Here is a 16,420-nt window from a genome sequence, read left to right as displayed (position 1 = left end):
TTTTAAACTGGATTTCCCAAATATATTTAATTGAGAAGTGCTATGCTTGTTCTGAACTAAAAGTCCATTTGTTTTCTTGGCAACATGATGCCACATTTACCCTACTATCCCAAAAGGAACAAGTGCACAGAGAATTAACAACTAATCAAGGAAAACTGTAAGAGAAATGTATTTCATGTTTCCTAACTGAAGTTTTTTAAAGCCATAAAACCAAACTGCTTTTGATTTAAGAAGTTAGTTTTGGCTAGACACAGTATGACAGTTCCCACGAACTGACTATCTAGAGTCTCCTGGAAGACTTACTGATGACCCTTGCCAACTGTAAATGGGAATCCCAATCAATGTTGACAAGAATCTGCTAGACACAGAAACAGACAATTGGGAATCTCCACCTACTTAGGGAAACTGACAGTACACCGTGGCATTTTATGACTTTGGGTTTGGCTATCACACAAAAAGGAGAGAGTAAGTGCTTGCAGTTTAATAGGAAAAGAGGGAAGAATGAGCAATTTAGAAGGAAAAGCCTTAGAAACTTGCATTTGGTTGTGACATCTGAAGGTCCAAATTCTTTAAAATGACAAGAGGAAAACAGCACAAATAGATGTCAGAAAGAGACGTGCCCTTTACTCATGTTAAAGGACTTAGAAAATTAAAGCCTGTACTTTCTAATACAGTACATTCTTACTAAAAGGCTGCCAGTTCACTGAAGAATCTTAGGAGCTAAACTGGGAATTACTTTTGGAAATACTGTGGAACTAAAGTTTCCCTAAAATTTCATATTAAAATGAATGAACATTTTAATATTTATGTCATGGTTCAGCTTTCAAGGATAAGGTTTTAGAAAAAAAAGTTAATATTTATAAATTAGTGCCTCAGAGAAAAATTTTTTCTAAGGTTTTCCTTTTTGACAAAAATCTATTAGAATAAATCTTCTCTACAGATTTTAAAGAGAATGTTAAACTTTAAATATCCAGCATACAACTTATATTGGTAACTTCCAGAAAAGCCTATTTTTAAACAAAAGTATTTTGAAAGCTGCAAGCATGAGAGAAGATATTATCTGGGCCAGTGAAGACTAGGAACGTAAGTCTGATTCATGCACAACTCTAGTTTTAAGCTAACTGCTTAGTCTATTAAGCAGTTAAAAATATATTGATTACACTGCTTTCCAAAATGCTCTGAGTAGACTGCAATAAAAGGCACATAAAGCAAAGTTGTTAAAATGGGTGGGAGGCTGGGCGTGGTGGCTCAAGCTCCTGTAATCCCAGCACTTTGGGAGGCCGAGGCAGGTGGATCACCTAAGGTCAGGAGTTCGAGAGCAGCCTGGCAAACCTAATGAGACCCTGTCTCTACTAAAAATACAAAAATTAGCCAGGCATGGTGGCACGTGCCTGTAATCCCAGCTACTCAGTAGGCTGAGGCAGGAGAATGGCTTGAAGCCGGGAGTGGAGGCTGCAGTGAACCAAGATGGCACGACTGCACTCTAGCCTGGGCGATAGAGTGAGACTCCATCTCAAAAAAAAATAATAATAATAATAATAAATAAAATGAGTGTGAGGTATTATTAAAAGGAGGAAGTACTTATGTTTAACCTTGCTGGCTAATGTAGTTATAGTCATTAAGCATTACATTTGACTCCATTTCCTAGGGTGGGAGTGGGAAGGCAAGAAAGTGATCTACATAATTTTTAACTAAGAGAGGAACCACATGTCAGTTCTTTTTTTATTTTTTATTTTTTTGAGACAGTCTCACCTTGTTGCCCAGGCTGGAATACAGTGGTGCAATCTCGGCTTACTGTAACCTCCACCTCCCGGGTTCAAGTGATTCTCATGCCTCACCTCTGGAATAGCTGGGACTACAGGTGCACACCACCACACCTGAGTAATTTCTGTACTTTCAGTAGAGACAGGGTTTTGCCATGTTGCCCAAGCTGGTCTCGAACTCCTGGCCCCGAGTGATCCACAAGACTCGGCCTCCCAAAGTGCTAGGATTACAGGTGTAAGCGACCATACCCAGCCTCAATTCTTCATATGACAGTTTTTCTTAGTGCTAATTTCTGGCAGGGAGCTATCCTAAGATCATATTTATAGGACACTGACACATAACACCATATCTATGACCATATCTATGACAATCACAGCAGATGCAAAAGCAATCTTTGTGCTGGTGGGTCACTTGAAGTTATCAATTCTCAAAAAAAAAAAAAAAAACCCTTCAAATTTCAGGTAGAGAGTAAGTAAAAAGAACAGCATATTTATTAAGTATAAAAAATTAACAGCAAATGTTTAAAGTATTTGTTTTTAATCAGTTCAGAAAATCAAGCTCAGCTTAATCGTATATTTTATTTTAAAAAATCTTAAAAGTTGACTTATTACAATTTCCTGATTCAAAATGAACTGCTACTCCAGATTCCTTGCCAGAAAAAATGTCTAGGTTTTATTCTTGGTAGTATTTTGGATGAAGTCACCACATTTTTTAAAATGATGGTTTATTTCCATAAAATCCCCTGGTTATTAGCAGATTTATTCATCTCCTAAATTTCTAGGACTCAAAATTTCTTCCTAAATTAAATATAAGTAGGTATATCCATAAAAAATGTTTAAATTCATGATCTACATGCCAGATAATTTTGTTCAACACTGATTCTTAGGTCAATTGATACAATCGGATACACCCACACAAAATACTAAAAGTCATTTCCTTAAGGCTGGACATAAGGTTTTAATGAAACTTTACTGCTTCCTTCAAGAGGTCACCTTAATTATCCAGCAGCTTTGCAGAGGCCTTAATGTACCTCTTAAAGTTTATGATGAGTGCTACCGCTATGATCTTTAGTTTCATGGGGTTGGAAATACGGGCAAGTATCACTGATGTACACTAATAATAAACTGTCAGTACACTCTATACATCCCTGAGACCATGTTAGAAATGTTCACTTTCAAGTTATAGGCAAGCAAAGAGCATAAATTCTGTCTCAGGGCCATGGCAACAAATTCTTTATCCGATGGTAGTACTGATGGTATGTATCTGTATTTGAACAAATAAGGGCCCCAAGTTTTTTCAAACATTTATGACAAAATTTATAGTTACCTGCAAACTTTTGATACACATTTCAAACAATGGTACATACTTAATTCAATGTTCTTCAGCTTAAGTATTTACATAAAAATTCTAATGAATAAAGAAAAAAGCTAAATCAGAAAAATATTTCAAATAAATGTGTGTGCTGACCGTTTTCCTTGTAGCCCATGCCAAGGATGACCTCGGGTGCTCTGTAGTAGCGAGTCACTACGTAAGGCGTCATCATAAAACTCGTTCCTGCAGTCCTGGCCAGACCGAAGTCAAGAATCTTCAAAGTGCAGTCAGATTTTACTACTATATTACTGGGCTTTAAGTCCTTCAGAAAATAAAAATTAAAAAATGACTGCCATGATATATATGAAAATCCTACAGTTCACAATAAAGTTATACTATCCCTTGCAAAACATTCATGTTAACTGTTCATTTTTCTCACTGTAATATTACTGCACTGATTCATCATTACAAGGCAAACCTGTGGGATTTAAAATTTATGAATACATACAGTTATTGGAGAAGTTAGTAATGTTTTAATTGCTAGAAATTATGATTAGCTAGACATTTTCGGTTAAATAGAGTAAAAGGGATTTGAAAAGACATTGGAAAGCTCACATAAAAAACTACTATAGTAAAAGAGTGATAAGTTAGCACTTATATTCATTTGCATAACACATTACCAATATTTTTAAAATCTCATTTTAAAGTCACAATAAGTTTTATACAGATGTTATAAGTCAACAATGAGCCATCCTGTCATTCAATAGCAAATGTTATTTGATCTTTTAGATTGGCAGATACCCAGTTCCAAAGGACCAGAATAGTCATTATCCATTTTTCCATCCCTGATTTCCCACCTGGAGTCCCACAAATTTGCTATAAAATTTTTGTCTGTTTGTAGAAGTAGGACACCATTGTCTTGGTGCCACTAATCTATAAAATTACTTGCTATAGATACTACTGAATAATTCAGAATTTTTCACCTGGCCCTCACTTTAACATATTCTGTGCTGTGCCCATCAAAAGTCAGGTAGCAGCATAAACACTCACGGCTTCATGTTCAATATACTATGCCTGTTAGCCTTGATGAATACTATTACAAGCCAAAGGACCAAACAAGTAAGAAAGCATAAATCCACAACACAAATGCACTGTATTACCTGTACTGACATGCAGTATACATATTAAATATCACTGATTAATACAAAAAAGGAAAACAGCCTGCTTGAAAGACAACTATTACTTTTGTAATGTTAACATACAGAAAAGCATGTTGTCTTTAACATATTTCGACAGGCAATCATGGATGGGTTTAGAAGATATGTAATCTAGTGGTTTTATTAAATTAAATATACCAACAATTCAAAAGTCTTAATGCAACAGAAGAAAAACTTTTTCATTATTGGTATTCTGTAAGTATAATGTTGCTAATACTTCTAAAATACAGTACCTCAGCAAAGAAACACTGCATGTTCAAGAACAAATATTACAAGCTTTGTAATAAATATTTAATATTTATTTGATACTACTTTAATGTTTAGTGTGATGGTTGAAGGCTACTGGCTCTTTATACTAGCAGATTCCAATTTAGAAATAACATTCCAATTTTAAGTACTTTATTGTGAAAAAATTAAAAGCAAAGTAACAATTTTTAAAAACAGGTATTTTTGTTAAGCACAAAAGTTGTCAAAAAAAGCCTCAAAGACTATTAACTGAAATTCATCCATATATATCATTATGTACCTTACAGCTGTTAATTATGCTAACTATATCTAAGAATAGTAACTTAGAATTTATGTAGGCAGTGGAACTAACCCAACATTCTGTCTTCTTCCCCCAATTTTTCTAGCTTCCTCAGTTAGGCAAGGGCACATGGGTAGCTCTAATTCATGGGATGTGAGTGGAAGTAAAGAAGAGAAGGGCCAGCGCACAACTTCCTGTGGTCTCCTGACCTGCTTTGGTGATTAGGAACGTTCCAGGGGATTCTCTAGCAGCCTGGGTTGCTGATCATTTATGTAAATGTACAGTCCACAAACACCACACATTCAGCAAAGGAAATAAGCCTGAGTCGTGCTAAGCCACTGAGAATTAAGGGTTTATCTGTTACTTCGGTACAGCTGAGTCTATTCTAACACTGAAACTGGTGTCAGAAGTGGGGTGTTAACTATTATAAAAACATAAGATCCCAGCTTAGCAATTGAGCAGCAGGGAAACTCACATCAAAGGTTGGAAAGGTGATCTAGGTTATGTAGTAGTAAAACACTTCATGAAGCTGTCACCTGCACCCAGCCACTTGTACAATGAACCTGAAAGCTCTAGCACAGGGGCTGGCAAATTAAGGCCTGTATGCTTTGTAAAGAAAGTGTTGATGCTGAAGCACAGTCATGCTCATTCAAGTACATATCACCTATGCTGCTTTTGTATCACGATGGCAGAGTCTTGTAGCTGTGACACAGACTATTATCCACAAAGCCTAAAATATTTACTACAAGGCTTTGACAGAAAAAGTTTGTTGAACCCTGCTCTAGAAGAGACTGGACAGCAAAACTTCAGTAGTTTGTGTTGGTAGCTACTGGCTGCATTTAAAAGTAGTAGCCATATTTTAAAGCAGAAATAAAAGGGAACAGAGCCTAGAATTTCAGGGTCTTGCCCTTTTGAAAAAGCTAAATGCTACCAGACCCCTGAAAGAAGGTATGGTAGATTGTTCTGCAAATATTCCTGCCCACCCCAGACTGTGTCCTCACCCTGCTGACAGGTTCAGTCACTTGTCTTAATTTGGGCAATGAAATATGGGGGAATGTGTTTGATTCAACATAGCTCTTGCTCTTCTACCTTTCACCATGAGAAAAGGATGTCTCTGGTGGATGCTTCAGTCTAGATGCTGAAACCTGAATATGGGACAAGCCTGAACTTGACCCATGGTTTGGAGCAGTGTCACACAGCCAACTCTGCAGACCCAAGTAAACAATAAATATTGCTTTAAGCCACTGATATCTTGGATTGGTTTCTATGCATCATTTTCACATAATAATTCTGAAACCCTTTCAGGGAAAAAGTCCTGTAAAATCCTTCAATTGATAAAATTGCCTCAGTCTGCCAACAGAAGCTTGAACGCTTACAGGAAGACTGAAGACAGCCTCAATTAAGTCCAAGAATACAGGACACATGAGTTAAAAAAGATGCTTTGAAAAGAACTACAATCAGAAAGATAAGAAATCTCTTAAATTTCTGAAAGAGTTAGCTAACTGTCAGACCTAACGCCAAAGGTCTATGATCCTTCTGTATTTCAAACAGGAGTTTTCAACTCACAGTAATTTTGCCCCAAAATAATATTTGGCAATGTCAGAAACATTTTTGATTGTCACAACTGGGTAGTGCTACTGGCATCTAGTGGGTAGAGCCCAGGAACGCTACTAAACATTCCACCATCAAAAGAAAGAACTGTTTGGTCCAAAATGTCAATAGTGGCAAGGCTGAGAAGGGTGGCCTTAAAATGACCCTTGGGCCCCAATCTTTTATAGATAAGAAGCAGGCTGAGAAATGTGAGCAGCCCTCAAGGGAAATACATTCTTCAATACTCACTTTAGATATATTCATGAGGATAGCAAAAAAGATGACTCTTCCACAGGGTAGAGCCAGGTACTTGAGAACCACAGAGAACAGTCAGGGCTGAGGAGGAATATTCCCCTCACCCAGGGCAAGGGACATTCACAATGTCTGTACAGAAGAATTTAATTACAACTAACCAATGACTGCATTTTTCAGTTTTCTAAATGGGATTGCTCACTGTGACAACACTGGCCCTGTCTGACCACTCTATCTACAGTATTTGGCAGGGGAGCAGTGGTTATAGGGGTGGCCATATAATTTGGTCATTCCAGTTACTATGTTTCTGGACCAAGACGAGCAATGTCTGGATTTGATAAGAATAGAACTTTGGGTTATTTCCCTTGAGGAGGGTGTGGAATAAAGGGAGCAAAGGAATGTTTGCCAGCCAGAAGGACAGACTGTGGCAGAGGCTGGGGCTCACCACTATTCTGAAGTCTGCTCTCCCTACATTTCCCGGTTTCCTTACAAATTAGGCAAGTCCTACGGCTAGCTCTGTCAACGTACTCTAAGCAGAAGTGACGTGTGTCACTTCCAAGCAAAGAAGAGCCATGCACATCACTTGGCTTTCTCTTTCCGACAAAGTGACCCGCAACTATCTAGATGGTGGGACCTCATCAGCTTGGGTCTCAGAGTAGTAATCCTGACTTGCCCTGAACCTCTACCTAAGGGATGAAAGGCCAGGTTATTTTACCAAGTAAGTAACCTCAGACTAGCAGAAGTACTAGCCAAGGGTGGAGGTGAATCTAGAATAAGTAGTAGAGCAGAGATGAGTACCAATCGTGGCCTCAAGACCAGCTGCAAAAAAACTTCAATGCGTATCTCCACTCTAGATTTCCCAAAGAGCTCAAGCTAAGATAAAGGGAGATTCTTCACAATAGGTAACAGACCACAGTAGGTCTCATTAGCTCCACTTTATCACATTAAGAAATTTTCTACAGATGCACTTTATTTTCACCACTTTATGTACTGATACTAAGGGAGTTAGACTATCCCAATACTGCTGTGCTTGTGCCATTCTTTTATTTGCTACACTTTTAAGCTTTTTGTATAGCAACTCTACTTCATGTATAATTGTATATCCTAATTGGATACTATCTTTCACCTTTAAAATGTGAGACTATTCCCAGAGAGGAACGCTTCCTCTCTGAACCTACCATATTCAACTTTATCTCATTAAATAGAGTTACCCTTGTTTTGATGTTTGCATTTTCCTGGTATATGTCTACCAACCTCTCTGCCTTCAGCCTTTTGAAGTTAGCTACAAATGTCTGTGTTATGGAAACATGCAGTTGTTGTTGAGCCTTTGTGTGCTGCCAAAATCTGACTTTTTAAACTAAGGAACTAATCCCATTAACATACTACCATAAATATTGTTCTTTTGTAATTTTGTGGGTTTTTTTTTATGGTTCTTGTTGTTTCCATTGTTTTCTATCTTCTACCATTTAGTCTGTTTTTCTGGTCCAGCCACCTGCCATCCTTGTTAATCTGGAACCTTTCTATTTGGAGGGGTGTGCCTTACTAAAATCAAATGAACTTCCACAATGTTGGATTACTGCTCCGGTCTAAGGACTCAGGAAACAAACAAACCAAACCTAGAAGTTTCACTCGTCTGCTCTACTTCACATAGTGTATGAGTAGGGGCCCAGGAAGATAAAATACTCTTCCATTTAAAGAGATTTTTATTATGTTATTTAAATACTGCACTAGACAAATGATTAGAGCAGCTGTATACGTAATATACAAGGAATTCACTTAGAATGATAATTAAGGATAAGCCTGTAACAGGATTGTTCACTTAAAAAAAAAGCCTCAATAGCTCAAAGACGCAACTGTCTTATACTATGAAAACTATCTCTGTATTTATTTTATTACATGAGTGAGGTTATTTGACGCAGATGACTCAGAAGGAAGATGTAATGACGCAGATGACTCAGAAGGAAGATGTAATTCCACTGAATTAAATAATTTTTTAAAATTCCAGGCTGGGCATGATGGCTCATGCCTGTGATCCCAGCACTTTGGGAGGTCGAGGCAGGTGGGTTGCTTGAAGCCAGGAATACAAGACCAGCCTAGGCAACATGGCAAGACCCCGTCTCTACAAAAACATAAAAAATAAAAATTTGCCAAGCATGGTGGTACATGCCTGTAATCTTAGCTACTTGGGAGGCTGAAGTGAGATGATCACTGAGCCCAGGAGGTAAAGGCTGCAGTGGGCCATGTTCATGCTACTGCATTCATGCCTGGGTGACAGACAGAGACCCCGTCTCAAAAAAAAAAATTAAAAAAAAAAAAATTCCTTTCAACCTACTGAACCCAGGAGTTCAAGGCTGCAGTGAGCTATGATTACACCACTGCATTCTAGCCTGAGTGACAGAGTAAGATTCTGTCTCTTAGGAAAAAAAAAAAAATTCCTCTCTCAATACTTTTCAAAGAATAAGCTGGATTTAACTAAAATACAAAACATACCAACACAAAAAAATTTTACATAAATGTTCACGTCAGCATTACCCATAATAGTCAGTGGTAACAACCCAAATTATAATCAAGTGATAAATGGATAAACAATCTATTCAGTGAAATATCTGTCAATAAAATAACATGAAGAACTGACACACAATAAATACATGAATGAATCTTGAAAAGATTATGCTAGGTAAAATAAGCCAAGCATAAAATATCACATATAATTCTATGTATATGAAATGTCCAGAATAGACAAATATACAAAGACAGAAAGTAGATTAATGTTTGCTTAGGGCTAGAGGTGAAAGGAACACAGAAGAATAGGAAATAAAGACGAGTGGATTTGGAGTTTCTTTTAGGGCAATGGAATTTTCTAAAGTTAAGTAATGAGCACACAATCTTCAAATATAATAAACACTGAGTTGTACACATTAAATGAATAAATTGTATGGCATGTAAATTATATCACAAGAAAAGCTGTTAAAAATCCCAGAAAACAAAAATATGAAATATTTCTGAATATATATACATATAAAACAATTCTGGCAAATACTCAATCTTGGTAACTTGGTAATATTCTATTTCCAATTTGGAATGACTGGTAATAATAGCAGCTTATTTTGTATACTGCTTTACTTCAGAGCAAAAACAAACTTTACACTGCTCCATATAAATCAGTGAAATACAATGATCCTAAGAATTTGATGAGAGGCAGTGATGTCAGCCAAAACAGCTCCACAGAAGCACCATAAAACATCAAAGTGTCAGAATACATTTTTTCAGAATTCTGGAAATTATTCAAAGGTTTATGGCAATCAAGTGAACTCAGAACCAAGAAAAAGGCAACTTAAAAACAGGAGACCACCTCACACCCATTAGGACGGTTACTATGAAAAAAATAAAGTGTTGGTAAGAATGAGGAATAACTGAAACCCTTCTGTACTACTCGTGGGAATGTAAAATGGTAGAGCTGCCATGGAAAACAGTGTGGCAGTTTCTCAAAATGTTAAAAAGAATACCCATGTGATCCAGCAATTCCACTTCTGCCTATAGCCCAAATGAACTGAAAGCACGGTCTCAAAGAGATATTTGGACAACTCTGTTCATAGCAGCATTATTCACAACAGCTAAATGCAGAACCAACCCAAGTGCCACTGATGAATGGATAAGCAAGTATGGTATATACATAAATGGAATATTATTCAGCCTTAAAAACAAATAAAATTCTCACATATGCTGCAACATGGATAAATCTTGAGCACATTATGCTAAGTGAAATAAGCCAGCTGCAAGGAGGCAAATACTGCATGATTCTGCTTATATGAGGTATTTATAGTAGCCAAAATCATACAGACAGAAAATAGAATGATGGCTGTCGGGGGTTGCAGGGAGAGGAGAACAGGGAATTGTTGTCTAGTGGGTGTAGAGTTTCAGCTTCACAAGATGAAAAGAATTCTGGAGATGGATGGTGGTGATGATTGCACATTATGAATGTACTTAATGTCACAGAACTGTGCATCTAATGGTTAAAATGGCACATTTTATATGTATTTACTACAATAAAATGGTGGGGAAAAAACATCGGGAAATATTTCCAGCCTTTTAACTAGTCTTTGGCTCTACCTGCCTCACTAACTAGGCAAGGATTTTGAAGAAAGCAGCCACATTTTCAGTGTGGGACCCTAGTCCTAGGCTAGACAGAGGCAAACCTTGAAAACATCGTTAAGGCAAGTAAATAGCCCAATGCTGCCTGGAACAAAACATTAAAGTGGAGGAGAAAACAAGATATGGCATACCATCAAGCATACCAACTTTGCATGATGGGTGTTCCCAAAGGAGAAGAAAGAGAAAAAGGAGCAGAAAAAATATTTGAAAAAATAATGACTGAAAATTTGCTAAATTTGATGAAAGATATGAATCTATTTTTTCTTTTTAGCTTCCTTCCATCCTGATCAAAAGACATGAATCTACATATCCAAGCTACTGAATGAATTCTAAGATGGATGAACATAAAGAGATCTGCACTAAGACACATTACAATCAAACTGTTAAAAGTCAAAGACAAAAAGCATCCTGAGAGCAGCAAGAGAGGTGCATTTGTCACTTATAAAAGATCCTCAACGAGCTTAACAGCTGATTTATCATTGGAAACCATCTAAAACAAACAGCAACGGATGATACATCTGAAGTGCTAAAAGAGGTCGGGTGGAGTGGCTCACACCTGTAATCCCAGCACTTTGGGAGGTCAAGGTGGGTAGATCCCTTGAGGTCAGGAGTTCGAGACCAGCCTGACCAACACGGTGAAACTGTCTCTACTAAAAATACAAAACATTAGCCAGGTGTGGAGGTGGGCCCCTGTAATCCCAGTTACTTGAGAGGCTGCAGCAGGAGAACTGCTTGAACCTGGGAGGTAGAGGTTGCAGTGAGCCGAGAATCAAGAAGACAAGACAAATGGGAGGGGAGGGGAGGGGAAGAGAGGAGAGGGTGGAGAAAGGAAGGAAGGGGAAGTGGGGGGAGGGAGGGAAGGAGAGAAAAGAAAGAAAGAAAAAAGAAAGGAAGGAAGGAAATGGTAAGACATCCTATGTTAGTGAATTGGAAGACTAAATATCCTGACGACGGCAAAACTACCTAAGCAATCTACAGATGCAATGAAATCGTAATTAGAGTTCTAATTGCCCTTTCTGCAGAAATAGAACAATACTCAAATTCATATGGCATCACAAAGGGCTCTGAAAAGCCAAAACAAAATTGAAAAAGAATAAAGCTGGAGAATTCATACTTCTCCATTTCAAGTTACTACAAAGCTAAAAGTGATCAAAATAGTGTGGTACTAGTATAATATATGGTCAGGCACATAGGAAATATGTGAAACAGAACTGAGAGTCCAGAAATGAAACCATGTATCTATGACCATCTGTTTTTTGACAGGGGTGCCAAGACCATTCAATGGCGAAAGAATAGTCTCTAACAAATAGTGCTGGCACAACTAAATTGCTACATACAAAAGAATGAAGTTGGAACCTTACCTCACACCAGACAAAAAATTAACTCAAAATAGATCAAAGACCTACATGTGAGAGCTTAAACTATAAAACTCCTAGAAGAGAACATTAGACTAAATCTTCATGGCCACGGGTTTGACAATGGATTCTTATACATGATATCAAAAGCACAAGTGATGAAAGAAACAATTGTATTTCATTAAAACTGTAGCTTTTGTGCATTAAAGGAAATCATCAGCAAAGTGAACAGACACCCTACAGAATGGGAGAAAATATTTACAAATTATATACCTGATAAAGATTTCATATATGAAATACATAAAGAAATGCTACAACAACAACAAAAAGACAAACAACACAATTTAAAAATGAGCAAAGGGCTTGAATACACATTTCTCCAAAGAAGATACACAAATGGCCACAAGCACATGAAAAATGCTCAACCTTATTATTCGCTAGGGAGATGCAAAGTAAAATCAGAAGAAACACCACTTCATACCCATTAGGATGGCTAGAATTTAAAAAGTCAGATAACAAGTACTGACAAAGATGTGAGGAAACTGGAACCCGCATATACTGCTAGTGGGAATGTAAAATAGTGCAGTTACTGTGCAGTTTGATGGTTCCTCAGAAAGTTAACTACAGAATTACCATATGACCCAGTACTTCCAGTCACAGGTATGTCCCAAAGGACTGAAAACAGATATTCAAACAAATATTTGTGAGAGAATTTTCATAGCACTATCTATAATAGCTGAAAAGTAGAAATAACCCAAATGTCCATCAACGGATGAATGGATAAACCAAATATGGTATATAGAATATTATTCAGTCATAAAAAGGAATGAACTATTGATACATGGTACAACATGGAGAAATCTTGAAAACATCACATGATATTTCATATAAATGGAAACATAAATGCAAATCTATAGGCACAGAAAGCAGACTGGTATCATGCCAGGGCAAAGTAAGAAACATGGGGATTTTTTGCTTAAGAAACATGGGGATTTTTTGGGTGGTAATGAAAATATTTTAGAATTTAATATGGATGGTAGTTGTACAGCACTGTCAATGTACTAAAAATGACACTTTAGAATGGTTAATTTTGTTACATGAATTTCACCTCAGTTAGAAAACAAAGAGTACGATGATAGTTTTTTCTACTAACCCGATGAATAATTCCAGCAGAGTGAAGGTGCTTGATTCCACACAGCATCTGATAGAGAAGGTAGGACATTCTTTCATGATCTAGTTCCATCTGAATCACTTGGCAAAGATTTGCATCCATGAGCTCCATGACTATGTAACTTTATGAGTGAAAAAAAGAGAACAACAGCTAAAGTGTCCAGCAGCAATCTAAGAAAAATGTATTAACAAAATTTTAATTATTACACTTACACATCTTGAAATTCTTCTAGGGATTTCTGTGGTGTGAAAACATTCAAAAGGCCAATTATCTATAATAAAAGTTGAGAGAAAAATTAGAAACTACTTTCTAATATTTTAATTGGAGAACTACAAATTCGTGGGTTAAAAAAACTACCATCAGTTTAAAATCTTTCTTTACATTCTAAGCTCAAGTAATTGCTTTTATTTTATATATTGCAACTTTATGGGCAGGAGTTGGGAGTAGGGGATGGATAGGTGGAGGCACAGAGGATCTGTAACCCATTTATCTGTAATTCCATTTATGAACCGTCAATTATCAAGCACTTACATTATACAAACCTCTACATAATTTCAAACCTCTACATAATTTAACAGCAAGTCTTAAATCCCTTCTACTAGCTCTTTTCCAATTCAGTATCTCTATATAATCTCAGCCCTTTCCTCCTTTGGTTCTTCATAATACTGCACTTGCCCAGTTTTCTTCATTCCCAGTCTATTTCACTGGATCATCCATAAGCATATCCCTTCTTTCCCACTACTATGTTTAATCTATTTCTTTTCACTTTTTGCATGGACATCTCACAAATAAGATAACACTGAATTCATTTTCACTCCTACCCAAACCCCTTACTTTTCCAGTGTGCCTTCTCTTTTACAAAAGAAGGCTTAGGGTGATTTTTGACTCCTTTTTCAGTATATGCACCATAATAAATACTCATAGAATGCTGTCCATTCTACTGTCAATCTGACCTTCAATCTCTTTTTTCCATTCCCTGTGCTATAAACAGGTTGAAGACTTTAACATCTAGACTGTTCATGCTATAATTCCTTCTAACACTAGTGTTAGAGATTGATTGCCGCCCCCCACACACTCCACACAATTCATATGTCTAGCCTCCAATGTGATAGTATTTGGAAATGGGGCCTTTGGAAGGTACTAAGGGTTAGATTAGGTCATGAGAGTGGGGCCCTCATAATGGAATTAGTGGCCTAAAACAAGGGAAGAGAAAGAGCAATTTTTCTCTCCCTCTCCTTGAGCACACACTGAAGAAAGGGAAGTGAGGACAAGGTGAAAAGTTGGCCACCTCCAAGTCAGGAAGCAGGCCCTCATCAAGAATCAAATTGGCCAGCAACTTGATCTTGAACTTCCCAGCCTACAGAATTGTGAGAAATAAATCTCCGTTGTTTAAGACACCCAGTGTACAGTATTTTGTCACAGTGGCCTGAGCTGATTAAGGTCACTAACAATGGTTTTCTACAAATTCAGCTACCATTTACTGCCTATAACATGGTAAAAGAAAGACCTGATCATATTACTAACCTCCTCATAAATTTAAAGCCAACAAATAAATTCTAAAACTCCCTTGCAGTGTATTCCAAAAGCCTCCATGATATGCCATCAACTCACTTCATCTCCTGCTAAGTCCTATATTAAACGTCATACTTTGGCTATGCTAGTTTCAAGAACGTCATTTTAAAAATGTTTTGATGCTTTTAAACATACTATTCCCTATGCTTGTCATTTATCTACTGAACTTAATTATCTTCCAGGTGAACCTCTTTTGTAGATTTTGACAACCCCTAGTTCTTGAAAGAGTTGACTATTCAACTTTGTCCCCAGTTATCTTCTAATGTTGTTATGGTATTCAGCACACTATAGTCTAGTCTCATTTTCACATCAGCTACATCCCTACCACAGAGAATTCTTATTAGAAAGAACTGTGTCTTAATCACTTTTATTGCCCTGTATATGGCAAGTTACATGACACACATATAAAAATGTTTGCTGACAATGATACTTAGGGATGGGAATTTGTTTTTCAGGCATAAACTTTATAAGGGCAATAACATTATAAGGGCATAACTTTATAAGAAAAACTGATGTTTTTCTTCTAAGCATTCAGCTTTACATAAGGTTTTTAAATATTTGTTCAGTGAATACATTCGTAAAAATAATACACCAGAAAGGGTCAAACAAATTTAAGATAGGGAAATGGTAATAAGGAAGCATCTGCCTGTTCTAAATAAGTTCAAGTCTACCAACCACATGCAATGCACAATAGGAGACTTCGACAAATAGTAAATCTAGTCTCATTAATATCTGAAAAGCCCTAGAGTGGAACAGAGGTATTAAAAATTAAAGGCATACAGAGACAGAAAGATGATTAGTGGTTGTTTAGAACTGTGAAGGATGGGAGGTAGGGGAATGACAGCTAAAGGATAAAAGATTTCTTTCTGAGGTGATAAAACTATTCTAGAACTGACTGCAGTGATGGTCCTACATATCACTGAATACACTAAAAACCATTGAATGGTATACTTCAAATGGGTGAATTGCATGATACAGAAATTATATTTCAATAAAGCTGTTATAAAAAAGATTCTAACAGATAGTCGTCCTATTTTTCAAAAAGGGAAATAAAGGAAATTAAATTATATCAGTTATAGACTGGACAGTCAAGCAAAAGTCGATGATTGATTAGTGGTGGTATATAACTACTTCAAAAGAAGTAACAATTACCAGGAGCAGGTAAAAAAGTTCATTGAGAAATACTATTTCCTTTCATGAATAAAAACAACAAAGAACAATAGCAATAAATCAGAAAAATGCAACTAGACACAGTATATGAAGAGTTCAAAATGGCATTTTAGAAAATGTTTCCAATAATAACATCCATGGGAATAAGATGATGAATTGGAAACAGCTGGATAACTGTGATAGACACATAATTTCTGCAATATGCTCAAAAGTTGCTAATCAATTAATTCAGCTATTACAAAGACATCCTGAGCAAAACTGGGAAGTGAAGCCCACAAGTGAAAAGGCACAACAAGGAAGAAAAAAGCAATCACTAGAAGACCAGGAAGAGTAACCACAT

General features: G+C 36.8%; 1 protein-coding gene across 15 annotated transcripts in view; it reads right to left on the bottom strand.

Moving 5' to 3' along the window:
• Nucleotides 1-16,420, bottom strand: part of MAPK8 (mitogen-activated protein kinase 8) — a 135,791-nt gene that overhangs the window by 15,793 nt on the left and 103,578 nt on the right. For all 15 annotated transcript variants that reach the window (XM_021943290.2, XM_021943284.2, XM_021943287.2 and 12 more), the window contains 3 exons: nucleotides 13,551-13,609; nucleotides 13,321-13,459; nucleotides 3,232-3,397 (listed from right to left, as the gene is read on the bottom strand). In XM_021943290.2, coding sequence (XP_021798982.1) covers nucleotides 3,232-3,397; nucleotides 13,321-13,459; nucleotides 13,551-13,609 — 364 coding nt within the window. The remainder of the gene's footprint in view (nucleotides 1-3,231; nucleotides 3,398-13,320; nucleotides 13,460-13,550; nucleotides 13,610-16,420) is intronic.

The sequence above is a fragment of the Papio anubis genome, chromosome 11 (genome assembly GCF_008728515.1).
Source record: "Papio anubis isolate 15944 chromosome 11, Panubis1.0, whole genome shotgun sequence".
NCBI classification, from domain to species: Eukaryota; Metazoa; Chordata; class Mammalia; order Primates; family Cercopithecidae; genus Papio; species Papio anubis.
The sequence above is the reverse complement of the archived record's forward strand: the minus strand, read 5'-3'. Positions and strand labels throughout refer to the sequence as shown.